This window comes from Macaca fascicularis, chromosome 7, assembly GCF_037993035.2.
Source record: "Macaca fascicularis isolate 582-1 chromosome 7, T2T-MFA8v1.1".
Classification (NCBI taxonomy): domain Eukaryota; kingdom Metazoa; phylum Chordata; class Mammalia; order Primates; family Cercopithecidae; genus Macaca; species Macaca fascicularis.
This window is the reverse complement of record NC_088381.1, coordinates 77,730,845-77,745,375: the sequence shown is the minus strand read 5'-3', so window position 1 is coordinate 77,745,375 and position 14,531 is coordinate 77,730,845. Positions and strand designations below refer to the sequence as shown.

The 14,531-nt window shown below is 38.8% G+C and overlaps 1 protein-coding gene across 23 annotated transcripts in view; it reads right to left on the bottom strand.

The window, feature by feature from the left end:
• CHD2 (chromodomain helicase DNA binding protein 2) overlaps nucleotides 1-14,531 on the bottom strand; it is a 131,767-nt gene that overhangs the window by 36,240 nt on the left and 80,996 nt on the right. For 19 of the 23 annotated variants that reach the window (XR_012415475.1, XR_012415467.1, XR_012415472.1 and 16 more), the window contains 6 exons: nucleotides 13,773-13,921; nucleotides 12,181-12,277; nucleotides 11,636-11,728; nucleotides 8,595-8,765; nucleotides 7,423-7,598; nucleotides 1,208-1,249 (listed from right to left, as the gene is read on the bottom strand). Coding sequence is in view for 13 of the 23 variants with exons in the window: in XM_073996791.1 (XP_073852892.1) it covers nucleotides 1,208-1,249; nucleotides 7,423-7,598; nucleotides 8,595-8,765; nucleotides 11,636-11,728; nucleotides 12,181-12,277; nucleotides 13,773-13,921 (728 nt within the window). In the remaining 10 variants the exon portion in view is untranslated. Of the gene's footprint in view, nucleotides 1-1,207; nucleotides 1,250-7,422; nucleotides 7,599-8,594; nucleotides 11,554-11,635; nucleotides 11,729-12,180; nucleotides 12,278-13,772; nucleotides 13,922-14,531 lie in introns of those variants that run through there. The other 4 variants (XR_012415474.1, XM_073996794.1, XM_073996795.1 and 1 more) reach the window with 1 other exon arrangement.

Below are 14,531 nucleotides of genomic sequence, written 5' to 3'. Positions count from 1 at the left end.
ATATTCATTTTCCATCATAAAGAATTGTGTCTTGAATATTCCACAAAACAAAACAATTCCAAAAAACAGAGAGGAAAGAAACAACGAAAGCAAACTTTATTAAATAAATAGGCTGTTAGTGGCAGTAGGTGAAGTGCCTGAACACCATTTGTACTAGTTTGCTTCTTTGTATTCACTTTCCTTTCTCCAGCCTACTTTCATTCACTGCAATGTTCCTAGAAGCAGAGTATAGTTACTTCTACTACATGTTTAGTTGATCTCCATGTCATATGAAGCACACAAATATATTAACTATATGTTTAGTTGATCTCCATGTCATATGAAGCACACAAACATATTAACAGCTAAAAAATAGGCTGTCAAAAGCTGCCAAGCCCCCTTTTCCACATCCTATTGGCTTTTACAGTAACTGGCCCAAAGACAGGCAGTCTACCCCTGGGTGGTCAGCAATAGTCCTGGAAAGATGCAACTGACTTTCTTGGCTTTGCTGTGGCTTAATGCTACACATCACTACCTCCTCTCCAAATGGAGAGGACCAAACAAAAACAGATTTGTAATTTTCACCCACTCGAGAAATGTGTCAGAAGAAAGAGAAGGGAACCCAATATTTCCTTTAAATTAGGGCTTTTTAGATTTTATAGAAAGCAAAGTACCAAACCATTTGAAATAGAGTCTTCTGTTAAAATCCAACTTCTGAATCATTTTCTAAATGCTTATAGAATAGCAACAACAGCTACCCTTTTGGAAGTTATTATTGGCAAGGCTATATGAGTCCTTTGCATTTATTCCTCATAAAATCCTGCTAATTAGCAGAAGATTATAAAATCATCAAGAGCCTTTTACCTTTGACATTATTAAATCTAAGAACTAGGACACAAATAACTAAATACATTCTTTTCAACTGGAGTTATATGAACATCTCTCTGGAAATTATTTCACGCACTATGGTTTTGAATATACTTGCTTCATCTCCCTCACAAAGGTGAAAGTCTTTTTATGGATGGCCTGTCTTTACCATCTTTGTCATCCCTCTGCAGAGGGACATGAATCAACAGGCACCCAATATATAAATGTTTGTAAATGAATGTTTCCAGAAAAAAAAAATGTTCCCGGCATTATTATTAAATGGAAAAAATTACCAAAAAAGAACGTACTATATAATAAAAGCAAAAAAGAGGAAGATAAGGGACTATTATACTGAACTTACCGTTCAAGAGGGAGACCAAACTTCTTATAAGCCTTGATGAACCTAAGAATAGGATCAATAAAACATATTAAAAAACAGAGACTTACTTTAGTTATGTTGATGCTAACATATTCTGTGATGACATATGAGCCATGCAAATTGTCAAAAGTAGTGTAGGCTCGATCCTTGCAACTACTGAAAAAATGAATAAATGTTGAATGTCTCTGAAACTAGTCAACTTAAAATAATGACTGCTAAAAATCTATTCAAATTAAAGATCAACTTTATTCTCAGTGACTGTCCATAAACCTGCTTAGATATATGCTAGAGAACTGCAACTTAGCTCTAATATCCTTTTAAGAAGGTACAAGTTTATAGACTTCATTGTGCCATAAAGGATTCAATCATCAAGACTCAATTGTGATAAACCCTTACATTGTTTTCATCAGCGTGTTCAGTTCACCATTGTTACCTTCAATACCGTATTTTTCGTTATTAGAAAACCAATGATTTTTTAGCTGTTAAGATTTTTTTGACTGTCTCAAATAGTTTTTGGATTAAGGCAAAGTAAAATATGATTTAAAACTTCTTAGGCAAACGATTTTGGAAACTCTACTGACCTCTCCTCCCAAAAATCCAGTCTATCTTCCCACAAGTCTCTACCCTAAACTATGCTACATACCAACTCATGCCATCATCCCCATTCCTACAGGCTGGTCTCAGTACTTTCCACTAAAAACCAGGACCTCATGACACATCAAGGGCATCATGTAATATGCCAAATTACTACGATAATTGGGTTATATAACTGTGTAAGGACAGACATTAAAGGAAAAAATGGAAATGAGAAGATATGGCTACAGAATAAAATGGGACTGAATATGACAATAGCTAAAAACAACATTAAAGAAACAGCACAGATACAAGGGTTAGGAAGATATTATATATGAACATAAACCTGAGGATTACTCCTTAACTCTGCATTTCTCCTTCTTGACAGACACTGAAATATTTTATATCTAAATAACACTTCAGATATGGCAGACTAACAGTCTGTGAAAATATGCTGCTCCATAAAAGCAATAGGAATGCTGGCATAAAGTGTCATAATCAGTATTGTCACAACCCTGGAAATTAACCAAATGCATGCAGCTATCTAAGAAATTTATTCAAGAAAATGGCTCATAGCCATCTAAGAAATTTATTCAAGAAAATGGCTTAGAGCCATCTAAGAAATTTATTCAAGAAAATGGCTCAGCAAGCTTCAGGGCATTTTTTAACTTGCACTATTCCCACCCCCTTAACCCCAGCTGCATGACAGCCTTGAAAACTAACACTTCTGCAACTACAATAGCTGTGCCAACCAGCAGCGTAGCAGCCACTGGAGGGTGAAGAAGAGGCTGGGAGTTCTACAAAAGCCCTATTCCCACAGAATGACTGGACCTGGCTAGCAGCACCCTAAGAAGCTCCATTCTCAGGCTTGTCTTTATTGGACTGACCCAGAACTCACTCAGTGTGAATAGCCCTGTCCACAATTCATTGGTCAAAAACAATTAGATGCAAAGGTTTAACATCATGACGGCCTGAGGCAACATTACCAGTTGGAAATAACAAAAGGCTGAACAAAGACAAAAAGAAAAACTGGAGGGAAAGATGTCCATAGGATAGATACTCTGAAAAGCTCTGACACATGTGCTGGTCTGTGTCCATGCAGAGGAAAGATTTCAGAGGGTCCTTCCGCACATTCCTCGGACACCCTCTGTGCTTTGGCTTCCTGTCATCATCAGAGTCTTCCGTCTCACTCTCAGAAGCAGAGGATCTCTGGGCCTGCCTCTTAGACTCCCTGTCAGAGTCACTGTCATTTGTCTGAGCCTGAGAAAGACCTTGAGGAACTGTGCAAGCAGGAAATGAAAGTTAAGGCAGAGTTGTCAACTGCCTTCCAGATCATTGAAACATGCCCCAACACACAAGGCTGATAGACTTACAGGGTCAAAGCATTTCAACAAAGGCTGACAGACTTACAGGGTCAAGGCATTTACGGAAATCTCTGTTCAATCATTAGCTGACCACTAAGCTAAAGGAGTAGAGACTACACATAACATGACAAGGATCACATAACATGACAAGTAATACAGACTTCAGAGAACTAGTACAGGAAAGTCACTAAACAAGCAAATACAATAGCAGCGGCAAACACAACGTATGGCTGGGAGGGGAGATCTGATTTCCAGAGTTGCCATATGACTTAAAATGTCCAATTTTTCAAAGAAAAAATTGTGGGACATACAGAAAACCAAAAAGTAGGCTGGGCACGGTGTTTCACGCCTGTAATCCCAGCACTTTGGGAGGCCAAGGCGGGTGGATCACCTGAGGTTAGGCGTTGGAGACCAGCCTGGCCAACATGGTGAAACCCTGTTTCTACTAAAAATACAAAAATCAGCCGGACATTGTGTTGGGCACTTGTAATCCCAGCTACTCAAGAGGCTGAGGCAGGAGAATCGCTTGAACCCAGGAGGCAGAGGTTGCAGTGAGTTAAGATTGCACCACTGCACTCCGCCTGGGTGATGGGAGCAAAACTCCATCTCAAAAATATATATATATATATGAAGTATACATAGGAAAAAAAGCAGGTAATAGAAACCATCCCTAAGGAAGTCTAGCATGTAGGCTTATCAGACAAGGATGTTAATGAGCTATTACACATCTTTACAAGAGTTAAAAAAAAAATCTGTCTGGAGAATTAAAAAGAAAGGACAAAAATGTTATCAATAGAAACAGAAAGGCTGTTTAAAAACAGACATTTTTTAAAGAGTGAAATAGAAATTCTAGAGTTGAAAACTACAGTAACGGAAATGAAAAAAAATCACTGGGGAGGCTCAGCAACAGGTATAAGCCTGAAGAAGAAAAACTGGCAAATCTGAAGATAGGCCAATTGAGACTATCCCACGTGAGAAACAGAAAAAAAGAAATTAGACTTTCTTTCAAAAATGAAGATGAAATTAAGACAGTGCCAGCTAAGCCAAAATAGAGAATCCGTTGTTAGCAGACCTGCCTCAAAAGAAAATGCTAAAAGAGAGTCCTTTGGGCAGACACAAAAGGACATAAAATAGTAACTGAAATCACATGAAGAAATAAGAGCACCCATGGAATAATAAAGTAAATATAAAAACAGTATACATGTATTTTTGTTTGTAACTCTTTTCCTTCTATCTGATTTTAAAAGACAACCAACTAGGCTGGGTGTGGATGGCTTACGCTTCTAATCCCAGCCCTTTGGGAGGCCGAGGCACAGCGATCACCTGAGGTCAGGAGTTCAAGACCAGCCTGGTCAACATGGTGAAATTCCATCTCTACTAAAAATACAAAAAAATTAGCCAGCGTGGTGGCGGGCGCCAGTAATCTCAGCTACTCGGGAGGCTGAGGCAGGACAGTCACTTGAACCTGGGAAGTGGAGGTTGCAGTGAGTCAAGATTGCACCACTGTACCCCAGCTTGGGTGAGAAGAGCAAAACTCCGTCTCAGAAGGAAAAAAAAAAAAAGAGACAACTAACTATATAAAGTATTAATTATAAAACTGCACTCATGGGTTTACAATGTGTAAAGATGTAATGTGTGACAACAGCACAAATGGGGGTGGTAAGCTATAACTGGAGCAAAGTTTTTATAATGCCATTGAAATTAAATTGACGCTAATTCAAAGTAAATTGTTCTAAGACGTTACTTGTAATCTCCAGGGCAATCACTAAGAAAATAAGTGAAAAAATAGTTATTTTTTTTTTACAGGTAATTAAAATGGTATATATTTAACACAAAAGTAAGTAGTAATGGGGAAATAAACAAAAAGGACATGACATATAGAAAACAAATAGCAAAGTGCAGACATAATTCCTACTTTATAATAACTGCATTAAATGTAAATAGACTAAACACTCTAAGAAAAAAAAGAGATTGGCAGAAAAAATATTTTTAAAAATTTTTAAGACACCTTTTTTTTTTTTTTCTTTTAGACAGAGTTTTGTTCTGTCACCCAGGCTGGAGTGCAGTGGTGCCATCTCAGCTCACTGCAAACCTCGGCCTCCCGGGTTCAAGCAATTCTCATGCCTCAGCCTCAGCCTCAGCCTCCCAAGTACCTGGGACTGCAGGTATGTACCACCATACCTGGCTAATTTTTTGTATTTTTAGTAGAGGGTTTCGCCTTTTTGCCCAGGATGGTCTCAAACTCCTAGGTTCCAGTGATCTGCCTGCCTTGGCCTCCTAAAGTGCTGGGATTACAGGTGTGAACCACCATGCCTGGCCAAATACCATTTTTTAAAATTTCAAATACCGAAAAAGAAAGCTGGAGTGACTATACTATTATCAAACTGAAAATAGGCATTAAAACAAAAATTATTACTACAGACAGAAACACATGTTACAATAATAAAAAGGCCAACCAAGACCTATCGATTATAAAAAATATATACAATTAATAAGAGTCCAAAAACACAGGAAGCAAAAACTGACAGAATTGAAGGAACAAATGGATCATATAAGAGTAACAGAGATGTCAACATCCCATTTTCAATAATGGGAAGAACAACTAGGCTGGGCACAGTGGCTCAGGCCTATAATCCCAACACATTGGGAGGCTGAAGCGGGAGGATACTTGAGGCCAGGAGTCTGAGACCAGCCTGGGCAACATAATGAAACCTTGTCCCTACAAAAAAAATTTTAATTAGCCAGACATGGTAGCACATGCCCGTAGTCCTGGCTACCTGGGAGGCTAAGGCAGGAGGATCACTTAAGCCCAGGAGTGTGAGGTTACAGTGAGATAGGATCATACTCCAGTCTGTGCAAGAGAGCAAGATTCTGACTCTACCAAAATAACCACAACTACACAGAAAATCAATAAAGAAATTAAAGACCTGAAAAACACTAAGCCAAATACAGCTATAGAACACACTGCCCCATAGCAGAAAACACATTCTTCTCAAAATCATACTGGGAATAGGGAGCAAGAGGAGGTAGGGTGTATATATATACACTACAAGTTTGGCTACAAATTCAAAATTGTTAAGACGGTAAGTACAAGAGGGATGTGTTATACGCTATTCTGTCAGTAATTTGAAATATTTCTATTTTTCCATAGTAAATTAAACAAGGAAAGAAGAATAGGTGTGACCTTTAAGTGAAAAGAAACACCTCACAGTTTCAAATATATGAAACTTAAAGGACTATTTAATATAATTATAATATGGATTAGGCCTTAAAACCATCCTTGGCCGGGCGCGGTGGCTCAAGCCTGTAATCCCAGCACTTTGGGAGGCCGAGACGGGCGGATCACGAGGTCAGGAGATCGAGACCATCCTGGCTAACACGGTGAAACCCCGTCTCTACTAAAAAATATAAAAAACTAGCCGGGCGCGGTGGCGGGCGCCTGTAGTCCCAGCTACTCGGGAGGCTGAGGCAGGAGAATGGCGTGAACCCGGGAGGCGGAGCTTGCAGTGAGCTGAGATCCGGCCACTGCACTCCAGCCTGGGCGGCAGAGCGAGACTCTGTCTCAAAAAAAAAAAAAAAAAAAAAAAAACCATCCTTATACTTTCTATTTTCTTCAGGCTTAAAAAAAAAAAAAAAAGATGGAAACTGGAAAAAAAAAATTTGTAAGCAATAATTTTAGATTTTTTTTTTTGGGAGGACAGAGACATTTGAATCAGATACCAAGAAATGTATAGTAATCTCACATAGAAAGATGTCTAAAACTGATTTTAAATGGGATCAGGGAAAGCCACGTGCTGAACAACATGTTGTACATACTACTTATAAACCAAAGCAAACCACCAGCAAACTGATATCAGTACTAAAAGGGGGTGGGACTGGGATTGTGGGGGAGGGGAGAGGTAGTGAGGGTAGACATATTTGTACCATTTTTATTTTTGACATTTTTTATATACAGATATATAAGTCTGTATATATATGTATGTCAATTATCTTTCCCCCAGCTGAACTTTGCGAAAATGTTCTGAATAACCAGAGAATAAGAGAAACAGAGAGATGAACAACAAATAAAAGTGATCTCAACAGAAAGAAACCTTGGAGAAAGAAGAATAATCCTAAAGATCTGGGACAGGACCCAGCTTCTCTTGCCTTTTTTGTAGTATAAGCCTCTGCCTACCCTGTCACAATGTCCAGGATCCAGTGAACCCAAGACTTACAGTATGCATTTCCAAACAAGCTCAGTGAGACAGAACCTCCACCAACCTTCGGATCTCTGCATCAGTAAATCCCTCCACGAGGTCCTTCCGCACACTCCTGGGACGCCCTCTGCGCTTTGGCTTCTTGTCATCATCAGAGTCTTCCGTCTCACTCTCAGAAGCAGAGGATCTCTGGGCCTGCCTCTTAGACTCAGTGTCAGAGTCACTGTCATTTGTCTGAGCCTGAGAAAGATTGAGGCAGTCACACTGTAAAAAGTGCGAAGTTCAAGTGGTGAAAGGACTAAGAGAAGGCCATCTTAATTCTTTAGTACTCAGAACTTCTCATCACATCAGAAAAGTCAATTTTCCTTTGACAAATAAGGGGACAGAGGTCTTGGAGAAATACCCACTTAGGATAGTCATACTTTCAGAGACATTGAAATACAATGACAAGTGAACTGGATTAAAAATATTTGGATATTTTTACAATATCCCATTATAAAACAGGTTCATGTTTACTTCTTTGGGCAAGTAATTTTACTCTTTGTGCCTTTCTCATTTGAAAAATGAAGACAACAGTAGCTATAACATACGGTTTTTAGTAAGTTAAAGCTCTTAGAAGTGTGCCTAGCACACTGTAAGGGCTCAATAAATGGTAGCTAGTGTTACCTCATACTGATTTACTGTAACCTTGAACAAATCTGTGTCTATTATCTCCAACAAAATGGGTAACAAAACTTGTTCTACCTATTTCGATGTTGTTACAAAAATAAAATTAGATAGTGTCTGTGATGGAGCTTTGTGAACTCTGAGGTTGGTATGTGTTTCTTATTTATAGTTACATAATCCTTTAGTATTTATAGCAAGTGCTGTGAACTGTTATGGACAAACAGAGGTTTGACTTTCTGAAAGTTGAAGGCAGTGGCAATTAGAGCCAAATTGTGAGAACTACTGGTTCTAATCTCAAAGGCAAAATGCAAACTTCTGGAAATTTCATATCCTGTTTATCAGCTTCACAAAGAGCCAATCTGCAAAGACCAAATCCAATGTCTCATGGGTGTGCTCATGAGCTCTGCAGATTTCTCCACTTTACTTTGTTAAGTTTCCTACAGTGTCAACTCTGCTCTTGAAGCCTCTGTGTCAGGGGAACAATGCAAGGCCTCTTCTTTGAATAATCAACACTTCTGTAGCCTTCACAACATAAGAAGTAATTTCATATCTTTCATCTCACTTGATCACCTTTTTAGTGGAACTCCGAATTCGAGGCAGCATATAAATTTCTTCTAGCTCCTTCTGCCGCTCTTCCTCCTCTACTTTTTTCCTTTGTTCCTCTGGAATGATCTCATCCCAGTCCTTGTGAGGACGCTCTTCCAGCTCTTCTTCATCTTCCATTGTTGCAAAGTTGGCAACCTTAAAACAGACAACTCATTGTCTGACTGACATTTCCCTATTTCTAAACACCATCTGCTAAAACAACAATTTATCCAGTGTTTTTAATCTAAGTAGACACTGTGAATAATAAGACTTTTGTGATATTACATAATCAGATAATCAATTTTCTATTAGTTTTTCCTTATTCCCCTCCAAAATCAACTTGTCAAATCCTCAAGTTCATCATATCATAAATTTTACTGAAAAGCAGGGAAACAGCTACAAAGATACAAATTGTTTTTATAAGTTTTACTGAATGAGCTGTTATAAATCATAAAAATGTCCTAATACTAATGATAAAATTTAGATTTACTTAGATATAAAATGCTTAATACCTAATACTCCATGATGAACCTACATTTCTTTAAGTTGTATAGAGTTCATTTGAAACAATGCATAACTCAAAGCACTCATTATCATCTAGCCAACTGGTTGCCTTATTCATTTTTATCAAAAATATGAAAGTTAAAGACGTGTGGTGATTTCATATGCTCACAAGTGCACTTTAGTCTTAGGAAATAAAATGAAAACATAAAACGGAAAACATTTAAATCTGGAAGAATATTCTCTTCATTTCATATCAAATATTATTTAATATCTGATATGTATCTGTACTAAAACAGTATGTAACCCAGAAAGAAAGCCATCTAAGTGTATCCATTTCAAAGTACCAGACGAGGGGTACACAGAAACATCTACCACCTCTGGACAGCCTCTGGGCAGTGGCAGGCAGCCTCCAGCCTGGCTCCGCATTCTTCTTATTCCTTCCCTCCTAGCCTTTGAGACAGTCATAAGGTGTAAATGAGCTTCTGGAGACTCCATTCCTTAAAGTCATTTGGAGCTGACAGTGAAGTCAAGTTAAGACTCTCACTTTATGACTTTTGGCTAAAATTAACTAAAATTAAGATTGATGTAAATAAATATGCACATATGTTAGTGGTTCATGAAGTAAGAAATTTAACCTTTCCAAAAGGGACATAGTGGTTAAAGGCCAGACTCTGGCCCTTAACTTAAAATAGTGCTTGAAACACAGTAAGAGTTAACACAAGTGCGGGTTTTTATTGCTGAAGAAAGGAGCAGGAGTCACAGAGGTGGAACTGAACTGAAACAGTGCAATGGACTGAATGTTTATATTCTTCCCAAAAGTCATATGATGAAATCCTAACTCCCAATGTAAGGTGTTAGGAGGTCATGAGGGTAGAGTCTTCATAATAGGATTACTGCCCTTATAAAAGGGACCCCCAGAGAGCTCTCCAGCTTCTCTCTCTCTAGCATGTGAAGGTAAGAAAACTCAGCAGTCTGCAACCTGACAGCCTCCATCAGAACCTGACCATGTTGGCACCCTGATCTCAAACTTCAAATCTTCAGAACTGTGAGAAATACATTTCTATTGTTTATAAACCACCCAGTCTATACTACTTTATTGCAAGAGCCCAAACTGACTATGACAAACACTAATAATTCACCTTCACCCTTCTCTACCCCATCCCTCTGCATCCTGACACATTAATCTAGGGCTGTTTGGCCCATTCAACTCCATCCTTGTTCTTCCATTGAAACAACTTCTACCAGTGGCCAGCTTTGGAGCTAATCACACAATATTGCTTCCTTCCAAACACTTACACACAGTTTCCCGAATCCTAATATGCATGCTGCACTTAGCCATCATTGCAATCATCAGGTCTCTCTTGCTTCTCTACCTCCATGCAATCAACCCATGGTCAATCCTTCCTACCATGCTGTCACATGAATCTTGGAAACCTTTGCCATTTTGACTTTCCTGTGCCTTGCAAGCCAATCTCCCACCTTGGGATAGCCAACTGATCCAATTTCTCTGACCTCAAAAGTATTGCTGGTGAAAGTCATACGACCCTGCTGACTGGCTCCACAGCAAAGCTGTATCATCTCAATTCAGCTGACTCCCTATCAAGTTCCTCCCAACAACTCCCTGCCTCATCCATGGTTGTCCCAAATCTTTTCCACTTCTCAAGCAAACACCTCACTTACTTAACTCGTCATTAAGAGCATAAATTAAACTCCCACAGCATCTCTTTCCTCCTCTTCCCTGAAGTGTACTTGTCCTTTTTCTTCCCAATGCCAAGTCTTCCATCTGTGCTTTTGACTGTATCCTTTCCAGTCTCCTCTGTGGCAATGTGCCATCAAATCATTTCTTTCCTGAGAACCTTCAATATCTCCCTATACTCAAGTTCTTTTCGCAAACTAGAAACATGGTAACATCTTTCAAAAACCTTGTCTTGCTTCAATCTTCTAGCCATATAATTTAGAGTCCCTGTACTCTTCTAAGCTTTTTAATAACGTTGATACTCTGTGCTGCCAACTCCTATCATCTGGTGCCCAGCTTCTGTGTTTAGTCCTCATTTCATGTAATTTTCTGTTACATGAGACACCACTGACACCTCTTTCTCTCACTTACCAAACAAACAAAAAACTAAAATCTCACCAAGTCATCAGAGCCTTCTAATTGTCATCTACTCTTTTCCTATCTTTGACCTCTCTTTGGCATCTGATCTATTAACGTGTCTTGCAATGCTCCACACGTCCTGGTTCTATACTCTGTCCTGGCTCTCTACCTAGCCCTCTCTTCAGTGATTTCTTTTCCTCCACACACTGACTCTACACAGGATAGCCCACTTCAGCGGTTACCTTTGTGGGGAGGACTGCAGAACCTACATTCACAACATACTTACAATTCAGAGAACGATATTGAGGATATGACTCAATTGAGGTAAAGAGAAAAGCAGAGTGCCTAGCACAAAGAAAGTGTTCACAAACATTAGTATCATTAATGAATCAATGCTGAGAACTCTCTCCCACAAAGATCTTCATACCTTGAACTGTGAGAGAAGCTCATCTGTTGCACTTGTTGACACTTCATTCTCTCTCGTTTCAGCCAACCGCAAAATTTCATCTATATCCATTTCCTAAAAGAACAAAAGCCAACACAAATAGAATAAAATGGCAACAGAGGAGTTGCCTAGTTACCCAGAAATTATTAGTATTTACTGAAAATGTTTGATGCAAATAAACCAACTCTCCTTTCTGATAATTCATTTACTTTCAGTTTCAACTCTAAATCCTTTACATCTAATGTCTCAAACTATTATTTATACAAATGACAAGGTGAAATTTCAAAAATTATAACAAACAAATGGGAGAAAAAAATCACCCCAAAAAAGTATCCTCAAATGCTTTATTAATTCCTTCCTACTCAATTCAGTAAGAGCTATGAGAGTCCTATGAAAGAAAAACACACTGTCCTTCAAGTAATTACTTTTTCTTTAGAAAAGCCTCTAACAGTATCTTCTTACAGAAAATTTAGACTCTCACAGATCATACTTCTCAAAAAAATTTCCCTTTCCTCAATGTTAATTACCTGTGGTTCTGATTCCTCCCCTTCCAGTTCTTTGAAGAGATCTTCTGCTCCAAATTTCAAAATAGCTGTCAGCTCTTCTTTATTAAAAGGATTTGAGCTGTGGAAGTAAAATGTAGTTGGGAGAAACATCAAATAACCTCTAAAGCGTTCTACATCAGAATAACTATCCTTCAGAAAGAGGTCAAATAACTGTTGAAAATATAAACTCTGCCTCAAGAAAAATGATTTCTCAACCATCTCATTTTCTATCTACAGGATGAGTCTGTGATGGTAACCCTAAACCACCAGAATAGAAAATTAGTTACAGTCCTACTGGCTTACCTATTGTATGGGTAAGCCAGAAAGGTGACTAGCAATGTTACAGAATGGAGCTCTTTCCTTTGCGCTTTGACTCAGAAAGTTACAATTCACCAAGAATTTTCAACCTTCTCAACTCCGGTCCAAAATAAAAGAGCTAGGCTTTTCTCATCTAGGTTCCTCTTAAACAGAAAACTATCTGAAAACATTCTATTTAGGAAGGGCTAATTTGAATACATCTTTAACATAGCTGCAGCCGGGCGAAATGGCTCATACCTATAATCCCAGCACTTTGAGGGGCTGAGGTGGGCCTATCACTTGAGGTCAGGAGTTCGAGACCAGTCTGGCCAACATGGAAACAACCTGTCTCTACTAGAAAAAAAAAATTAGCTGGGTGTGGTGGTGCAAACCTGTAGTCCCAGCTACTTGGGAGGCTGAGGAATAAGAATCACTTCAACCTAGGAGGCAGAGGTTGCAATGAGCCAAAGTCGTGCCAGTGCACTCCAACCTGGGCAACGAAGTGAGACTCCATTTCAAAAACAAACAAAAAACAAAGCTGCAACACCGCCACAAAAGACACTCAACAATCTGCTCAAAATGTAAAATTATATTATTATTATTATTATTATTATTATTATTATTCTGAGACGGAGTCTCACTCTGTTGCCCGGGCTGGAGTGCAGTGGCACGATCTCAGCTCATTACAAGCTCCACTTCCCGGGTTCACGCCATTCTCCTGCCTCAGACTCCCGAGTAGCTGGGACTACAGGTGCCCGCCACCATGCCTGGCTAATTAAACTTTACAGGAGATGTAGTTGTGCCTCTTTCCAAAGCCAATTAAAACTTCATTACTTTCTTTTTATACTCTTCTGTTTGCAACAGAAAAAAGGACAACAATCTTCACACAAACATTTTTGCCAATAGTAAAAAAAAAATAGCTGCCAATCCAATCTGGATTCTCACTGCAGGAAAGTCAAAGGTGACATTATGCTGGGCTGACACCCAACACACAGCTCCACTGCTGTTGCTGTGTCATATGTCACATGTGCAGCCAAAAGCAAAGGCAAGGGAGACGGCAAGAAAGAGAGGAAAACACATAAGCAGGGGGGTGATGGGCAAAAAAAGGAACCAAGAAACTCAAATAAAGTGAAAATGCCATCCTATTTGTGGTTCTGGCCTGGCATCTTCCAGGTAATGAACAGACACTAACGTCTGTGGTACAGAATCCTATTATATCCAATGGTGATGTAAAATCAATTTGATTCTGCCTACCTCCCAATCTTTCTGGCACTTACTTGGACCTTCCCGAGTTGTTTTCCAGGATCGTCCGGCCAGTGGTGTCCATGCGCTGAATCACCAGATGATCCAATACCATCTTCTTTTTGGCCCGTTCTATGATCTCCTCCTCCACAGTCCCCTTTGTAACTAAGCGGTAAATATTTACCTGTAGGAAAAGTAACTGTTACGCTTATGCCTGAACCCGCCCGTCAAAAAAAAAAATTAAAAAAAAGGAGAGAGAGAGAAAGATTACCTCTGTCAAAAATCAAGAGGGGATAATTTTAACAGAATCAATTCTCTAATCATAAAAGACTGTAAGCCATCCAAGTAGGCAGCTTAAGTAGATGCAGTATTTATACTATGTGCAGCAGGTTACAGTCTTAAATAAAATTGCCTCTAAAGATTTGTTGTTATGGCCTGTTCCATCAATAAAAATCGTGCTTCACTGATGGAAAGTTTCACAAAAACACAGTATTTGGCCAAGAATGAAACTTACAAGTTATCCAATACAGAACAGACTTTAAGATTCACAAACAAAAAAGTGTGTGGTTTTCCAAAGTACCTTTAAAGCTAACACTGTCATGTATAATAAAAACAGACCGTCTTAAACAATAGGATATTTAACTTTTCCACACTAGAGAAAAGGTTCAGTTCTAAGTCTATTCATTTTATAACTCTCTCAAGATAAACACACAGAAGGTCACTGACGTTGTACTTTTCAAACAGAGAAAAAGAAATGTTCCTTAATAGGTTCATCTTGGACCCAAAGACAACAT